General features: G+C 44.8%; 1 protein-coding gene across 1 annotated transcript; it reads left to right on the top strand.

Annotated features, from left to right (window-relative positions):
• The first annotated feature begins 6,129 nt into the window (after positions 1–6,129).
• LOC121672635 (ceroid-lipofuscinosis neuronal protein 5-like) lies at positions 6,130–13,637 on the top strand. Its single transcript, XM_042045369.1, has 4 exons — positions 6,130–6,286; positions 9,165–9,330; positions 10,496–10,721; positions 12,507–13,637. Exons 1-4 carry the CDS (start codon positions 6,168–6,170, stop codon positions 13,016–13,018), a joined length of 1,023 nt encoding a protein of 340 aa, XP_041901303.1. The 5' UTR covers positions 6,130–6,167; the 3' UTR covers positions 13,019–13,637.
• The last annotated feature ends 1,963 nt before the right edge of the window (positions 13,638–15,600 follow it).

Genomic DNA, 15,600 nt, shown 5'->3' with positions numbered 1-15,600 from the left:
TTGGTAAGAGGCCTGCGGTACTGCTGGGTCCTGATGCGGTTTGTTTCAGTGACACCTCGCTCATCAGACCCACTTAGTCCTTTTTTCTCACTTAACCTCATGCTGGGTTCTAAGGAGCTGCTCCATTTTATCAGAAAAAGCAGAGGTATTTTAGCAAACCAACCTTTCTTCCTTGACCCACTCCCAGCTTAGTCTGTTAAGGCATTGCTCTAGTGAACCCAGAGGGAATGAACGCATCCCTAGTCTCCTCCTTAGGACTATGCACACAAATGCCACTCCAGGAATCATCTGTACTGAGTTTTAGTAAGATCTCTCAGCTCCTGGTCCTTCATTTTTCATGAGCTGCCTCTCTTATGATAAGAAGAAACTTGCGTTTAATAATGAAAACTTACTCTCTTACTGGACCAGAGGACTGAAAAGCTGGATATTGTAGAAAAAATTAGAGTGTCTTCCAAAAATTTGGAGTATGGGTTTTCTGCAGAGGAAATGATTGTGAGTAGACTGGGCAGAACAAAAATGACATTTCAGAGCAAAGCCTTTTCCTTTAGCAAAATGCATTCAGTTGAATACTGATTGGTAGGGAGGCTGGGTGGCATGATGGGAGATTCTAGAACAGGACAGGGCCAGGATAGGGAAATTCCCTGCTGAAGGGTAGACTCCTGTGTGCTGGACAATGTTTACTCCAAACAGATGTAGGGCTTCAGCTCAGTTTACACCACAGCCCACATATATACACACATATCTGCCTCTTAGGATTGAGCAGGACCACAGCATAGCTCCACTGAGAGTCTGCAGAGCTGGAATCCCACTGGAATCATCTTTATGCCTGGAGCTAGGAGAAAGCTGCTGCCTGGAAGAAGTTTAAGCTTAATGCATGTTTGGAGATACGAGTGTAGTCCCAAACTCTGCTGTGTGTTAGGGCCAGGGTTAATGTTAGAGCTAGGGAACTGAGCACTGGAATTCCCTGCTCCTTTCTAACCTGACTTACTGGCTAGTCTTTCTGGATAGATCCTGGACCTGAATTGTCAGTAACCTCATCTCCAGTCTTGTTTCTGGCCCTGTCTCTTAGTTGGACCTCAGATTCACATTATAGGTGGTCCTTTCTCCTGGATGGACCCTAGACTTGATTGGGATATGATATTCCCATCCCACTTCAGGTTGTCTATGTCACATCTCTGTGCCAGCTCTGTTCCATGATCTAACTTGCTTGTTCCAAGCTCCAACTTGCTTGTGCCATGTCCCTGCCTTGACTGTGCGACCTTGTCATGGCCCTCTGTGTCTTAAGTCCATGTTTTCATCCCAGCTCGTGACATGTCCTTGCCCTAGCTTTCTGTCACCCTGAAGTAGCCCTGAGAGGAGTCTTCTCCATGCTGGGCCCACAAAAGCAAGAGCATTTCACAAGGAGTACAGCTCTGAAGCCAGATGTTTGCAAGGTGAGCAGACACACCTTGATGAGAGAAGAAGCTGTGGTCGAGGCCCTCAGTGCACTAGTAGCCCTATAATTACCCTGGCCAGCCATAACCTCAACCCACACACCCTCTGGCCACAAATCCATGGGCACTTAGGCCTGGACATCCAGACATTACCTGAGCTGTGCTGTAGGTGTGTCGTGTTTCCTGTCGTCCTGAGGTACGGGTCGCTCTTCCTGCACAACCTGTGAATTGACCTTGGCACAAGTAGTGTAATCCTGGCCTTGGCTCTGCCCTGCTGTATCTGGGGTGCTGCTGGATCCAGCCACTACTACATGTTTGTTCCTGAGGAGATTGACAGCTGGACTGTCAATCTCCCAGAATCAGACCTGAAACCAGTTAGAATTTACCCGTGAGAATATTACAGTGAAATTCTGCAGCTTTAGTAAAATCCAGAGAGAAGGCCAAGAAGATAATTAATTAGAGAAGATGTTCTGGAGGGGAGGATGTTCTTGTTATGGGACCTTGAGAGTGTACAAGGAAGAACTTTTGGATAATATGTAACAACTATACTTTCGCTTGTATAGCTGATTGTTTACTGCCTGAATGGTCATTGTTGGTTAGACAGCTTTGTCATTGTTTGCTAAGCAGCCAGTCTTAAATTAGGCCACAGCCATTGTGAAGAGGTATAAGAATAGCAGTAGAGAAAATAAAAAATCTTTCTACCTTTCTCGACTATGGATTACGACTAGTGTGGCTTTTATGTCTGCCTCGACAACAGCCACATGTTCCCATTCAGAAACTGAATAGCAGTGGGGTTCCACCAAGAGTCTGATCACTAGATAAATCCATAGTGATGAGGCAGAGCCAGGGTTACGCTGGGATGACCGATGCATGGACTGGGTCTGCATCAGTAAGGTACACAGCTGGGTTCAGGTGTGGCTGCAGTGTACCTCAGGTGGGAGGCAGAAGCCTTGGCTTAAAAGCAGCTCCCCAGGAAAGGAGCAGGGAGCCCCTTCTGAGGTGTTTCAGCAGAGCAGAAGCAGTTTCTGACTTTGCTCACAACGGTTTTTATCAGCAACCAGCTGCACATCCTGAAGGGAAGAGAGCAGGTACTGTCCCCTTCAGACTTCAAGGGGTTGAATTACAGCTCTGTCCTAGACCCCAGCCTTTTTCCTACTGCCCATGATTTGAGAAAAATGTTTTCTATAGTGGAAATCCTGCTTTGAAGCGCCTCAGTTGCCTGACAACAGCTGTTAGCCTAAATTGGACTTGGATAGCTCTTTGTATTTCACAGGCATCCAGTTGACTTATCAATTCACTTATCCCCACCCTGCAGCAAATCCCAGAGAGTTCATCTCAGTTTAAAACTCGTGATGAACTTCCTCTGCATCCTTATCCTAACCCTCATCCTATCTCTCAGGCTTCAGCAGCCCCCCCACCCCTTCCAATTCCAACTTGGAAAGAAATAATTTCCATCACTTGCCCCCTAAGCTGGCAGACAAAGGAGGAGCTGCCCTGCAATCCCAAACGTTTACTGAACTGCACATCTGTCCCAAGCATAGCCCTCATCCTAGCTGTCAGGGTCAAGGAGCTCCTGAGTGGAACTCTTAGAAATACCTTACACAGCCACAAAGTCCAGTCATTTCCTCTTCCTGTAGAAAAAAGACACGGCTTTCTCCCAGCCCAACTCACAGTTCAGGTGGCATCCCAGGCTATGTAGCAGAGTGTAGGTGCGCAGGAGCCCTGTTTCTGGCTCCTTTTCTCAAGATTCCTTTCTTACCCCCTCAAAGGCAGAGATTGTGCCTCTGACTGATGAACTCTCGTCTTTCAGAGCAGCTTCAGTCTGACTTCAGGTAATGTTTGTATTTCTCAGTATGCATCCAGCTGACTCAGTAGCTAACATATGCCAGTGTGAGTGGGAAAAAACCCCCATGTGATCAGTAAAGCTGCCAGAGGTGTAGTTTTATCTGCTGTGATCCATATATATGACTGTGACTTTCCTACTGAATGGCATATTGCCAGTGTATGCACAGGCTGGGAGATGTGCAGCTGTGGTGTAAGCAACATCCAGAGCAGCCTGTTTTTGTGAGCATGGGGCTGTTACTTCAGGTGAAATAGCCTCTTTGCCGTGACTTACAGTGTGACGACTCAAGTGCATGTTCAAAGCCAAACTCTCTGTTCAAAACCACAGCTTCTGACTGAAGCAACAGGATTTGTTTTTCCTTTTCTCTCAGTTCCTTCCATCCTGTTCATGTCAAGGGTAAAGATGGAGAAGGTACCAATTTATAATGGGAAATCACCAAGAGTCTTTGTTGTTTCAGGAAAATGTTCAGTTTTCACTAATCAAAAAAGAAAATACTCTGGGAAATGAGAAAAACTTAGGAATCCTGTCAACTCTAGAATTCGATCTTTGTAGTCAGTCTCGGTATTTCCTCAAAGCCTGTTACTGGACAAAGATTCAGATCAGCTCTGTGGGTTTATAATGGGGAATCTGACATGTTTCTCCATCATAAACTAGACAGTGGCTCACTCAAACTGCTGACGTGAGCTTTTTAGGTCAAGTATATTTATTCATAAATGTATTAGCGGTTTATTTTCTATGTTCAGAACATAACTTAGGTTGCATGAGAAAAAAAAAAAAAAAAACAACCAGAGTACCTTGCTGCAAGAGCTTCCTGAGGGATGTAATGAAGTGAGATATAAAAATGCTATTAAAATTAAAAAAAAAAAAAATCAACACCTTCAGCATCCACATAGTGGAGATTTATAATCCACACTGCAAGCATGTGGTGAGCCAGGACTAAGAACCTGTTCATACTGCATTTCTAGTTTGGCTAGTGAGCAGTTATGGCACCTTCATCATGCCATTTCACTTCCTTGCATTCTGGCTTCAAAGAAGGGATAAGTTAGCCTTCCTTCATTTCATAAAGTGCTTCCAGAGTTACATATCCAAATCTCTAGCACTAGGAATTATGGCTATATTCAAAACAAACACATATCTTTTTGAACAGATCAAAGAGCTGGTATATTGTACTACACTCAAGCTATGAAACACACATGATTACTGGCACACTTTATTTTCTAACAAATAAAACCAGAGATTTTATAAATCAGACACAATTTACATGCATGAGATAAAAATGAGATATGTCAATTTAAGTATGTATAGGTTATGTAAGCATGCATTAAATTAATGTATAGTGCTGAACGGCATGGATTTTAAAGATAAGCACTATAGAATCAGACAGCAGGGAAGTGAGATACAGAAATGCTGCTGAAATTAAAGGTTTTAAGGTTTTCTGAACACCTTTAGTACCCCAAGCATTACTGACATTGATAGCAGCCTATCCTGCATTTTTATGAAGGATGCAGGGTTTTCCACCTGGAATTTTGTTTGACAGTATGGCCTAGCATAGTGCTGACTAAAGAACTGATTGTTCTTTAGGGGCTCATATGCAATGAGCAGGGATATTTTTCTGGCTCCCAATAGTCAAAAGTCCACAGCACAGTTATTATTCACCCAGTGAATAGCACAGACCAGTGTTTTCACTGTGGATGCCAACTATTAAACTTAGCCTCCTGGACTCTGATGCCAGCATAGCCAGTTTTGAACTCTACAGAGCTGGAAAAAGCTGTGTTTTCTTCAGGGATGCTGCTGGCAAACCTGTCTTCACAATTTCTCTTAGTTCATCTGTGAGATAGTTCTCACCATTATAATAAAGATGAGAGAATAAACTGCTATATGATTCCTGTAATGTAAAGTGTTATGATTTGAAAAAGTGTTCTGGGTAGTGGATATACAAACTTCGCCTGAAGCCCTGAAAAGTTTCAGGCAAGACTTCTGGGCAGCCTGAAGAGACTTAAGGTTACAGGGTTTATCACAGCAAAAGCCCCTCTGCCATTGAGTGAGGCCTCACATCATCATCCTGGGGCCAGATCCAGAGGCCACCCCTCTCAGTAGGTTCTGGGTGTGAGGATGGGCATGGGATGTGTCTTTTACAGAATCACAGAATCGATTAGGTTGGGAAAGACCTCTGAGATCGCTGAGTCCAACCTGTAACCAAACACCCCTGCGTCAACTAGACCATGGCACTAAGTTCCTCTTTAGTGCCGCTTCCAGTTTCTCCTTAAATACCTCCAGGGACAATGACTCCACCACCTCCCTGGGCAGTCCGTTCCAGTATCTAATCACCATTTCTGTGAAGAAATTCTTCCTAACGTTCAACCTAAATCTCCCCTGGTGCCGCTTAAAACTATGTCCTCTCGTCCTGTCACTGGTTATCTGGGACAAGAGGCCCACCCCGACCTGGCTACAACTTCCTTTCAGGGAGATGTAGAAAGTCATGAGGTTCCCCAAGAGCCTCCTTTTTTCTAGGCTAAACACCCCCAGTTCCCTCAGCTGCTCCTCAGAGGACTTCAGACCCTTCACCAGCCTTAACGCGTCTCCAGAGCAATGCGTGAAACGACGGACAACCCGTGCTCCAGCTAAACGATAACAACGCGGAGTTGCTTGGCTCTCCAGAAAACACAGTCGCTGTTCAGCCGGGTGACGTTTCTCAGGGACGATTTGGCACACGGCTGGCTTCCCCCGGGAGGAGGAAAAGTACCCCCGCCCGCTCAGGCCCTGCCTGCAGCCCGGGCTCGGCGGGCACCGCCGGCCTCCCCAGCCCCGTGGGCAGGCGCGGGGGCGGCCCCTTCCCGCCCGGCCTCCTCCGGCTCCGCCGCTTCCCCCGCAGCTGCGGGCCCGGCTCCGCCATGGGCGCCGCTCGCTGCTCCCGGCTGCTGCCGCTGCTGCTGCTGCTCCTGGCGCCGTGGGGGCCGCGTGTCTCGGGGGGGCTCCGCTCCCCGCGGCGGCGGTGGCCGGTGCCCTACAGGTGAGTGCCGCGGGAGGGCCTCCGCGGGCCCGCCAGCGCCGCGCTTCTGCTGCTTCTCTGGGTGTTTGACTAGAAAGGCCGTGAAAAGCTTCCCCTTTCTGGTCGCGGGGTGTTGATCATTTACAAGGTATGTGGCGTGTTTGGCTCGCCCAAGGGAGCCATAGTGCCATCCCAGCCTGAGAGCTGCGTTTGGTCTCTCAGGAGCGGGAGGGCTTGGTGCCCCGGGAATGACCGCCCGCCTTTAAACACGCTCCTTAATGCTCGCAGAAAAGGTGGTGATGAGGAAATCAGGGTACGGTTTGTTTGATTTTTAAAATTTACCTTAACGTCATACTTCGTGACGAATGAAACGGTACTGAATCCCGTTCGCTGCTCCAGAGCTGTCTGAGCTCCAGAAGCCCTGGTGGTGTTGGGGACAGCGTGAGACTGCACGTTGTGGCGTGAAAATAGCGACAGCTTTGGCTTTGCCGAGGAAATGACCCCCTACAGAAGAAGGGCTACACTCGATTGTGTATTTTGTGCGGGTTTGCTGTTTGTAAAGGGAGTAGTTATCAATGTTTAACTGTAACTTAATAATGCATACCTGAAATTTTGAGAGCCTGTTGTGTAATTCCCAGCTGTTAAATTTGTGTCAGGTGATGCCTGAAGGAGCTGATCTTGCAGTCATGAGTTGTTGGGATTTTCCAGCAAGTTCAGTAGTTACAAGACTGGGTCTTGGGATGGTCAGATTGGAGTACAAGCCTGTTGGTGTGAGATGCTGAGAAATGTGGGGTTTCAGTGCTGCTTAACATGCTTGTTACCTTCTTGTCACATGCAAGGTGCCATGCAAGGGGGAGTGTGCAATTCAGAAACAGGACTTGAATGTGTGGTTGGCCTCTTTGTTTTCTGTGTGTTCTTTTTTCAGACATACTCATTAGGGTTTGGGGATTGTTTTTCCTTTTTTTTTTTTTCTCTCCCCCATGGACAAAATAAAGGCAAACATGCTGGAGTTCCCAGCAAGCTTGGAGAAGAAGTCCACAGGCAAAATTAACAATGCCTCAGCTGAGCTGCTGCCTTTAATATTGCTCAGGAAGTCCTGTGTCCTTGAGTCATCTCATAGTTTGGGTATTTGTGTCAGTAGCCCTGGGCAGCTGAGTGTGTTAGACTCTCAGGCTAACCAGACAAGATCTGGACAAGCTGTGCACGACAATTTGTCTTGGTAACAGGCATATAGGGACCTTGTTTTAAGTGAAATACAGTGAGTGACTCTAAAGGAACTTGGAAAAGGAAGACTTGTTGTAGTGTGTTGACTCTGGCTGCATGCCAAGGGCCCACCAAAGCCACTTCATCACTCCCCTCCACAAGTGGACGGGGGAAAGAAAATACAGCAAAAGGTTCATGAGTTGAGATAAGGACAAGGAGAGGTCACTAATCAAATACTGTTACAGGCAAAACAGACTCAACTTCGGGATATTAACTGAATTTATTACTAACAAAATCAGAGCAGGATAATAAGAAGCAGAATAAATCTTACAAACACCTTCGTCCCATCCCTCTGTCCTTCCCAGGTTCTACCTCCTGCCCCTAGTGGTACAGGGAGATGGGGAATGGGGGTCACGGTCATTTCATCAGATGATGTTCCTAGCACTGCTCAGGGAGACGAGTCCTTCCCCTACTCCAGTGTGGGGTCCTTTCTACAACAGACAGTCTTCCATGGACTCCTCCAATGTGAATCCATCACACAGGCAACAGTTTTTCATGAACTGCTCCAACATGGGTCACTCTTCCATGCAGTCCTTCGGGAACAGCCTGCTCCAACATGGGTCCTCCAGGGGGTCACAAGTCCTACCAGGAAACCTGCTCCAGCTTGGGCTCCTCTCTCCATAGGTCTGCAGCCTGCTGCATCGGTCCAAAGCATTCTTTAAGGCATCCACCTGCTCCAGTGTGGGTTTGTTCCACAGGCTATAGGGGAATCTGAGCTCCAGCATCTGGAGCAGCTCCTGTCCCTCCTCCACTGACCTTGGTGTCTGCAGGGCTGTTCCTCTCACATGTTCTAACCCTGCTCTTCTCTGGCCACAATTACATCTGTGCAATAACATTTTTTTACTTCTTAAATGTGTTATCACAAAGGTGTTGCTATCATTTCTGATTGTCTCAGCCCTGCCCAGTACAGGGTCCATCCTGGAGCTGGCTGGCATTTGCTCTGCCTGACATGGGGGAAGCTTCTGGCAGCTTCTCACAGAAGCCACCCCTGTAGCCACCCTGCTACCAAAACCTGGCCACACAAACCCCATAGACTTGTCAAAAAGTTTCAGTTGCTGTTTATATATAGTGTGATAAGTAAGCGGATTGGGTCTTCAGTTTTTGAGGTTTAACATGAATGAAATGGAAACAATGATCCCAGGTACATTCTTAGACCTCTTTATCTAAATTAGCATAGAGGGATTACATTTTTTTCTGATCTTGAAAATACCGTAGAGTCAAAATAGCTTCATCTGAGAACCTCTTACTATAGAGTAGCAAGAACAAATTGGTCAATTCCCGTGTAAATAAATTGCCAGGAGAATGTTTTTGAGGCAGATCTCAACCTATCCTTTCCCCAGCATTGTGTGTCTGATTTTGTGAGTATGTCATCCTTTGTAATCCACATTATTTCCACTCCTTCGCTATCAGTACAACATTTGAATTTGTGACCCTTAAGTCCCGAAGTTCTGTTTCTGCAGATGTGCACCCCAGCAGGTTTATGAATTTGTGTACTCCAAGTGTTGCAGTGTCTGGGTCACAGAATCTGTCTCTGGGGGTGCTGGACACTTAAACTGTCCCCCTCAGGAAGCCAGGACAGTTAATCCAGCTGTAGAGCTGTGCTTGTCATTCTGTGTGCTTCTCTTCCTCAACACAGGCGCTTTGATTACCGTCCAAAAACTGATCCTTACTGCCAAGCTCGTTACACCTTCTGTCCCACTGGCTCTGCCATTCCGGTGATGAAAGAAGAGGATGTCATTGAAGTGTATCGATTGCAGGCTCCAGTATGGGAATTCAAGTATGGGGACCTACTAGGACATTTGGTAAGGTGACCTTTTTAACAAAGTTATAGTGACAAATTCAGCTGAATTCAACAGCAGGGGTCAAGAACAGGAGCTGTAAGGTTGGGATATCCTTGTATGGAAGAATATTAGAGCACACAAGCTAGGCTATCTGTAGGAAAGTTACTCAAAGAGCATTGCGTTTCAGACAAAATTTACAGGATTTAGCTCAGCTGAAGACAAGAGCATGAACAGCACTGTTGGTGGGTTTGAACATGTTCCCCCATGTAGCTGCATAATGAGTGTTTTGTATACGCACACCATTATGGCTTGGGTGTCTTTTCTTCTGTGCTATCACCGCATCAAGAAAATACTTTTATTTGTCCCCTTATATCAGATAAAATAGCTGCTTAGTGTATTAACTTTTCTGTTGTTAAAAACTCCTATATTTGCTTGGACATTGGTCTCTGTCAGGAGTGGACAGCCATCTGGTCAGAATGGTGGATCATGAGGAGTTGGTAGCTTTTACAGTTCTTTCTTGAGTGTTATGATCACTGTGGACTTGAAGTGTCCCTTCATGGAGTCATGCAAATATGAAAGAGTTTTGGCTTTAGTAATATTTGTAGTTATAGCAGTAGCAAAATTAATCTTCAAAGCATGATTCCTATTCAATAAAGAAATGTTAGTGAATCAAAACCAAGCAGAGAGTCAAAAATGGAAATATATTCAAATATTGTTATCTCAGTTGTTAACTAAGTTTGGATTTATGTTTTTGCTATACAGCTTTTAAATGAAGTATTTATCTCATTAGTTTTATAGCATTCATTAGCGAGATCCGGTTTTGGTAACTTGGTTCTGCTCTTTATTTTTCTGATACCCCCATGAGGTTAAGGATTCAAAAGTCAGCCTGAGTCTTGATGATGAGCTCCCACTGAGTATCTGCCTCCAAGTGACAGAATTTACAATGGATGGATAGACAACCACTGAGACAGCATGATGCTCTGATAAAAGTATGTGTCATGCAATCTAGTGTGTTGTGCTTCAGTGTTACTGAATCCAAGATGTTACAGGAACTCCCTCCCCTCTTCTCACCCTGTTACAGAACAGCTCCTGAGCATCTTACCTTCTGTACAGGTCAAGCTGAAGTTGCTATGAAATCAAAGTTTTAGTGGTTTGGTTGTCTTTTTTTTTTTTTTTTCTTTTCCAGAAAATTATGCATGATGCTGTTGGTTTCAAGAGCTCTCTAACAGGCAAAAACTACACAATGGAGTGGTATGAGCTCTTCCAACTTGGGAACTGCACATTTCCACATCTGCGGCCTGACATGGAGGCACCGTTCTGGTGTAACCAGGGAGCTGCCTGCTTTTATGAAGGAATCGATGATGCACACTGGAAGGCAAATGGAACTTTAATTCTTGTGACCACAATATCAGGTAGATTTTAGATGCTTTGGATAATGGTAATACAAAATACAGAATCAGCCTTGTCTTTTGTAAAGCAGTAGCTTTTAATTTATGTTCTGTAGGTTATTTGCAGTGTTAGTCACTGATGCTAATTTCAAACACTCTCTTCAATACAGAAAAGTGGCATGAGGCTGCTGCCTTTTGAACAACTCACACTGGAGAGTTGTTAAGTGAAAGTCATTTGGTGTTGCTGTACAAAAACACTTGAGTCTTGAGTGTAAAAATAGCAAAACAGCTTATACAGGGTCATTATGGACTCTTTACATGGCTTCACCAAAACAAAACCTTCTATTGTGAAGTGGCAGATGACTGCTGAGATAGAAAAACTGTTGAAAACGTTCATTACTGAGCAAACAAATAAGGCATACTTAGAAACAGTCTCAAAGATATAAAAATATTAATCTCTATTTCTGTCTCCCTCATTATATGTCATAAAAACTCTGAAAATGTCCCCAGTAATAGGTCTCTGTCATATGTTGTAGAACAAACCTAGGACTTACACCTCAATATACATAGGTGATCACCAGAAGAGCTTCCTGGTATATACTGATCTGCAATCCTAAAATGAAAAGGTGATTTAAATAAATCTGATTGATGGCTCTAGCAATAGACTGAATGACTTACAAAAAAAGTTCACTGAGGACTTGGACTTAACATTTTGTGTGACCAAAACCACTTACTCTCTGAAGTTGGTGTAGTGTGCAAGAAACAGTGGAGAGTCAGCTTACAGCTCGTGTGATGTGGTGCTTTGTGTGTGCCCACTTCCACCCTTTGCTGGCCTCAGTCTCTACATAATCTATCCAGTGCTGCTAAGAAATTCTAGGCAGTTTTTTAAATAAGGAAGTAAACTGGAGCTGCTTTCCTGTGAGTTTGTAGTTCATGACTGAAGTATTTGATGCTTGATACAGCTGGATTCTTTCATATGAATACCAAATTAAATATTTTCATACAGTTGGGGAACTTGTAATGCTTTCTCTCTGTGTGGATTATTTGATGCCCAAGAAGGGTGAGGTTATGCTGGTGCCTCGTGGAGGCATTGTTACAGTCCTCCTTGCCTCTCTTGCTTTCCATTTCCATTGAACTTTTAAGGAAGTAGCACCTCTAAGAGTTTTCAGTTGTCTGAATTTGACTAGGAATCTCAAAGTTATTGTGAAAGAGGGTGAGTGGATGCAAGCACAGATGAACAGCATCACGAGCTCCTTCAGAGAGCAGGCAAAAGGCATCCCATCTTACTGGTCTTGCATCCCACTCAAAATTTGGCTCAATGCAGCTTTGTCAGCTGCCTCCGAGATGCTAAATCAGCTGGGTGTCTCAGTCTGTGTCTCTTTTGTGAAGAGACATGAAAATTTCTGCTCTGAATTTTTGAATTTAGTTAAAACTTGAAGTGCAGAAATCCCTGTTGCTCTGGTGAGCATTTTGCTAACATCTGTTGTAGACTGTACTACATGCCCTGTTTTTCTGCAGGGATAAAGCAAAATGAGAAGTGTCATGGTTCTCTGATGTTTGGATATTCTGGCACAGTAGCAGGAAAAGGGTCAGAAAAAGGAATCACAGTTTAAATAACCTGCATGTAAATGTAGTTTATTCAGTGTGTTATGCCTTGTCCTTCCAACGTAAGCCTTGTGTCTGTGTATGGTGAGGTAATGTAGCTAAGCTTTTGCAGGGGAGGCATGTGAATCTTGAAATAGATGGAAAATATTTTGAGTCCCGTATTTGTTACCTTGTCTCTGCAATACTTATTTTCATCTCTTACAGGAGCCATGTTTAATGAAATGGCACAGTGGGTAAAATACGACAATGAGACTGGCATTTACTATGAGACCTGGACAGTTCAAGCAAGTCCTGACAAAAATTCGACAGTGTGGTTTGACTCTTACGAGTGCTCCAAGTTTATACTGAGAACCTACCAGAAGCTAGCTGACTTAGGAGCTGTATTTAAGAAGATACAAACAAACTATACAAGCATCATTTTATTCAGTGGAGAACCTATTTATTTGGGGAATGAAACATCTATTTTTGGACCACAAGGAAACAAGACATTGGCAGCAGCTATAAGAGACTTTTACAATCCATTTAAGCCTCATCAGAGTGTCATAGAGTTTTTTGTGGATCTTTTCAAAATAATTGATCGTGTAATCTTGAATCATCAGTTTTACCTGTTCTACAACTTGGAATACTGGTTTTTACCTATGAAGTCCCCTTATCTCAAAATAATTTATGAAGAGGTCCCTTTGCCTGTTGGAAGCAAAGCATCCTTTGGTGTATGACTGCTTACTGAAGAAGAAAATTTGCCTTTATGGCTGAATATTCTTAAGGATTTTGGACTGCTACTGTGATGTATTAAAGGGTTCTGTATTTCACTGCTGACTGTAAAAAGTTGTGTTGGGAAGGCTTTGCTGTACCAGGTGAAAGACTGTGCATTTGTTTTCTTACTACCTGTATAATGCGTTAATGAACGCTTCAGTATCTCTGACCTGGCAAGCTTCCATGTAACCACGGCCCCCTGCTGCCTGAAGGGAGACTGCAGTGACTCCTCTGGCTGAGCTCTGCAGCAGCAGACGGAGAATGGGCAGGTAGCTGCCTGCTCTGGGCTCAGGTGCTCTCCACATGCATAGCCATGTGGCAGCAGATGGCACCTGGCCACCAACAGAGATGGGACACAATTTACAAGGACTCACTGAACCTGAGTGTCTTGATGCGTCCAGTTCCTTCAACATGTGCCTTACACTGGTGTTCCTGTAGTACTTTGGTTTGTACCACTGGGACCTATGAACTGTTGTCTGGTATTCTGGGGCAGTGAATGTACTAGATGGTATGGGTAGTGCCTTTTCACCACTTTGCTTCCTTCACCTGCACTGTAAACAAAATACAGATGGCTCTTCTTCAGCTTCATGTGTATTCTGTGGCACAGATAAAAGCCAAACTGCCTGTTGTGATGTCGACTGATTCGTAATTGCAGTGTTCTACCAGTCTCCTATCTTCAAGTCTACTTGAAGTTTCACTTGGGTCAGTTTCATAGAACTCCTGCATATTCCTTCTAAATTTTTTCAAAAAGCATAGACGCCTTAATATGAAAGAAGCAATGACAGCTTGTGGGGTGTTGACATTGCAGTTAAAATCTGTGCTTGTCACAGAGCTGCCTCTAAAAGATGACTGCAGTCTCTTGCGGGCAGTGATGTTTGCAGTAGTGCTGCTGTGCTGTCCTTGAGTCCTGTTCCAGGCTCAGCATAGGGCACCTTGGGAACTAGTTAGTTCTCTTTAAACCCAAGGGACCAAAGCCAGAGGAACACTGGCTTTCTGGAAACCACTGAGATGCCTGCACACAGAAAAACCACACTGCAGCAGTGTAATCATCTCCAAGTGTTCACTGCTCACTTTTTTTTTTTTTAAACTAGCTGTGGAATGAGTAGTGCTCCTGCAGAGGTTACTACTGTCTTGTGGCCAAGCAGGAACACAGGAACCCAACTCTGCAGTTTCATTTAGCTTGAGCCAAGCTAATAGCCTGCTGCAGCCAAAGAGGAGAGAACACAGTGAGTGGACTCAAATCATAAGAATGGCAGAAATGTAACATTGTATTTAGGAAGTCACTAAAATTAATTAGTTGAATTGCATTGTCATGTAACAGGATGAGCATGAGAGGAATGAGGGGATGAGCACACCTCTGTTCAAGCTGCTTCAAGCTGCTACTTACTTCCACTGTTAGGTGAAACTTCATCTTTTGCCTCAGACTGAAGGACTTGAGTCTTTATACCCAAAGTCACAAGCCCTTGATGTTGGGGTCCCTTCCCCCCTGCCATGGAGCCCTGGGAGAGGGGTCCTGGGGGGGAGACACGGGGTTTCCCTGCCCCTGGTCACCTTTGTCTCCCATTGGTTGGTTTGTGTTCCCCGGGGTGGCAAAGGACCCTCGGGTCCCATGACTGCGGGGTTCCCGAGCTGAGCCCCGGTGATGTGGCTGGAGAAATAAACATCTCTGAAACATCTACCATGAATCTGTCCATATATACTTCGTTTCCACGGGACTTCTGGTTTGAAATATGCTTGTTGCACCTTGTGACTGAGCTCAGCTTTGGATTAGGATACTACCATGGTTTCAACCCAGCCAGCAACCAAGCACCACATATTAGCACGAGGAAGGTAATCCAGGAGGCTCTAGGGAAGTCAAAGGGGCTGCAGCAAGTCTGTCTACAGAAGTTATATTCTCACTGATGCATGTTGTATGACTTTGAAACCCTCAATGTCGTTGAACCCACGTTTGCCTTCCCAGGAAAAAGCCACAACATCACAAACCAGTGTCCAAAGCTCTGAAGGGGAAATAGGATCACAGAACCAAGCCCATACATCACACTGCCACTGATGTGGGGATTCCTCCATGCAGCCAAGTGTGTCTGTTTCACACTTTGAACACTGTCCTCAGAACGTACCAGTTATCAGTGATGGGGTTGCCCTTTATGTAACATACATGAGTTCCTTCTGAGGCCAGTACTTTTTCCTTCTGGGCACACAAGTTGGAGAGACAGCTCTCACTTTCTTTGCTTGTGTGTTAATTGTTCAGACTGAATGCACAGGTGGGTAGGAATAAACTCCACCAGTACAAACTGCAGTCCTGAAAGGGGTGCAGTTGTTGCAGTTAAAACTGGAATCATTGCACTGGAATTAGTTGAAATTGAGTGCAGTGCTCTCTTGTAGGCAGAATCCACAATCCTTGAGTTACACCTATAGAGTTAGATGCCAAAAAACAGAGGTGATGAATAGGCCACTTCTGCGAAGTGTAGACAAGCCCGGGATAGATCCATAAAAATGACACTTTTATAACTTTAAAAGGAAGTGTTAGATGTCCCAAACAGTTTCT

Source organism: Corvus kubaryi, unplaced genomic scaffold (genome assembly GCF_017639235.1).
Source record: "Corvus kubaryi isolate FWS band 111438036 unplaced genomic scaffold, C.kubaryi_AGA036_p1.0 64805, whole genome shotgun sequence".
Lineage (NCBI taxonomy): Eukaryota > Metazoa > Chordata > Aves > Passeriformes > Corvidae > Corvus > Corvus kubaryi.
The sequence above is the reverse complement of the archived record's forward strand: the minus strand, read 5'-3'. Positions and strand labels throughout refer to the sequence as shown.

Coding starts and splice junctions, on each gene's coding strand:
- LOC121672635 (XM_042045369.1), top strand. CDS start 6,168: ATGGGCGCCGCTCGCTGCTCCCGGCTGCTGCCGCTGCTGCTGCTGCTC. Junction 6,287..9,164: donor CGGTGGCCGGTGCCCTACAG/GTGAGTGCCGCG, acceptor TCCTCAACACAG/GCGCTTTGATTACCGTCCAA. Junction 9,331..10,495: donor GGGACCTACTAGGACATTTG/GTAAGGTGACCT, acceptor TTTCTTTTCCAG/AAAATTATGCATGATGCTGT.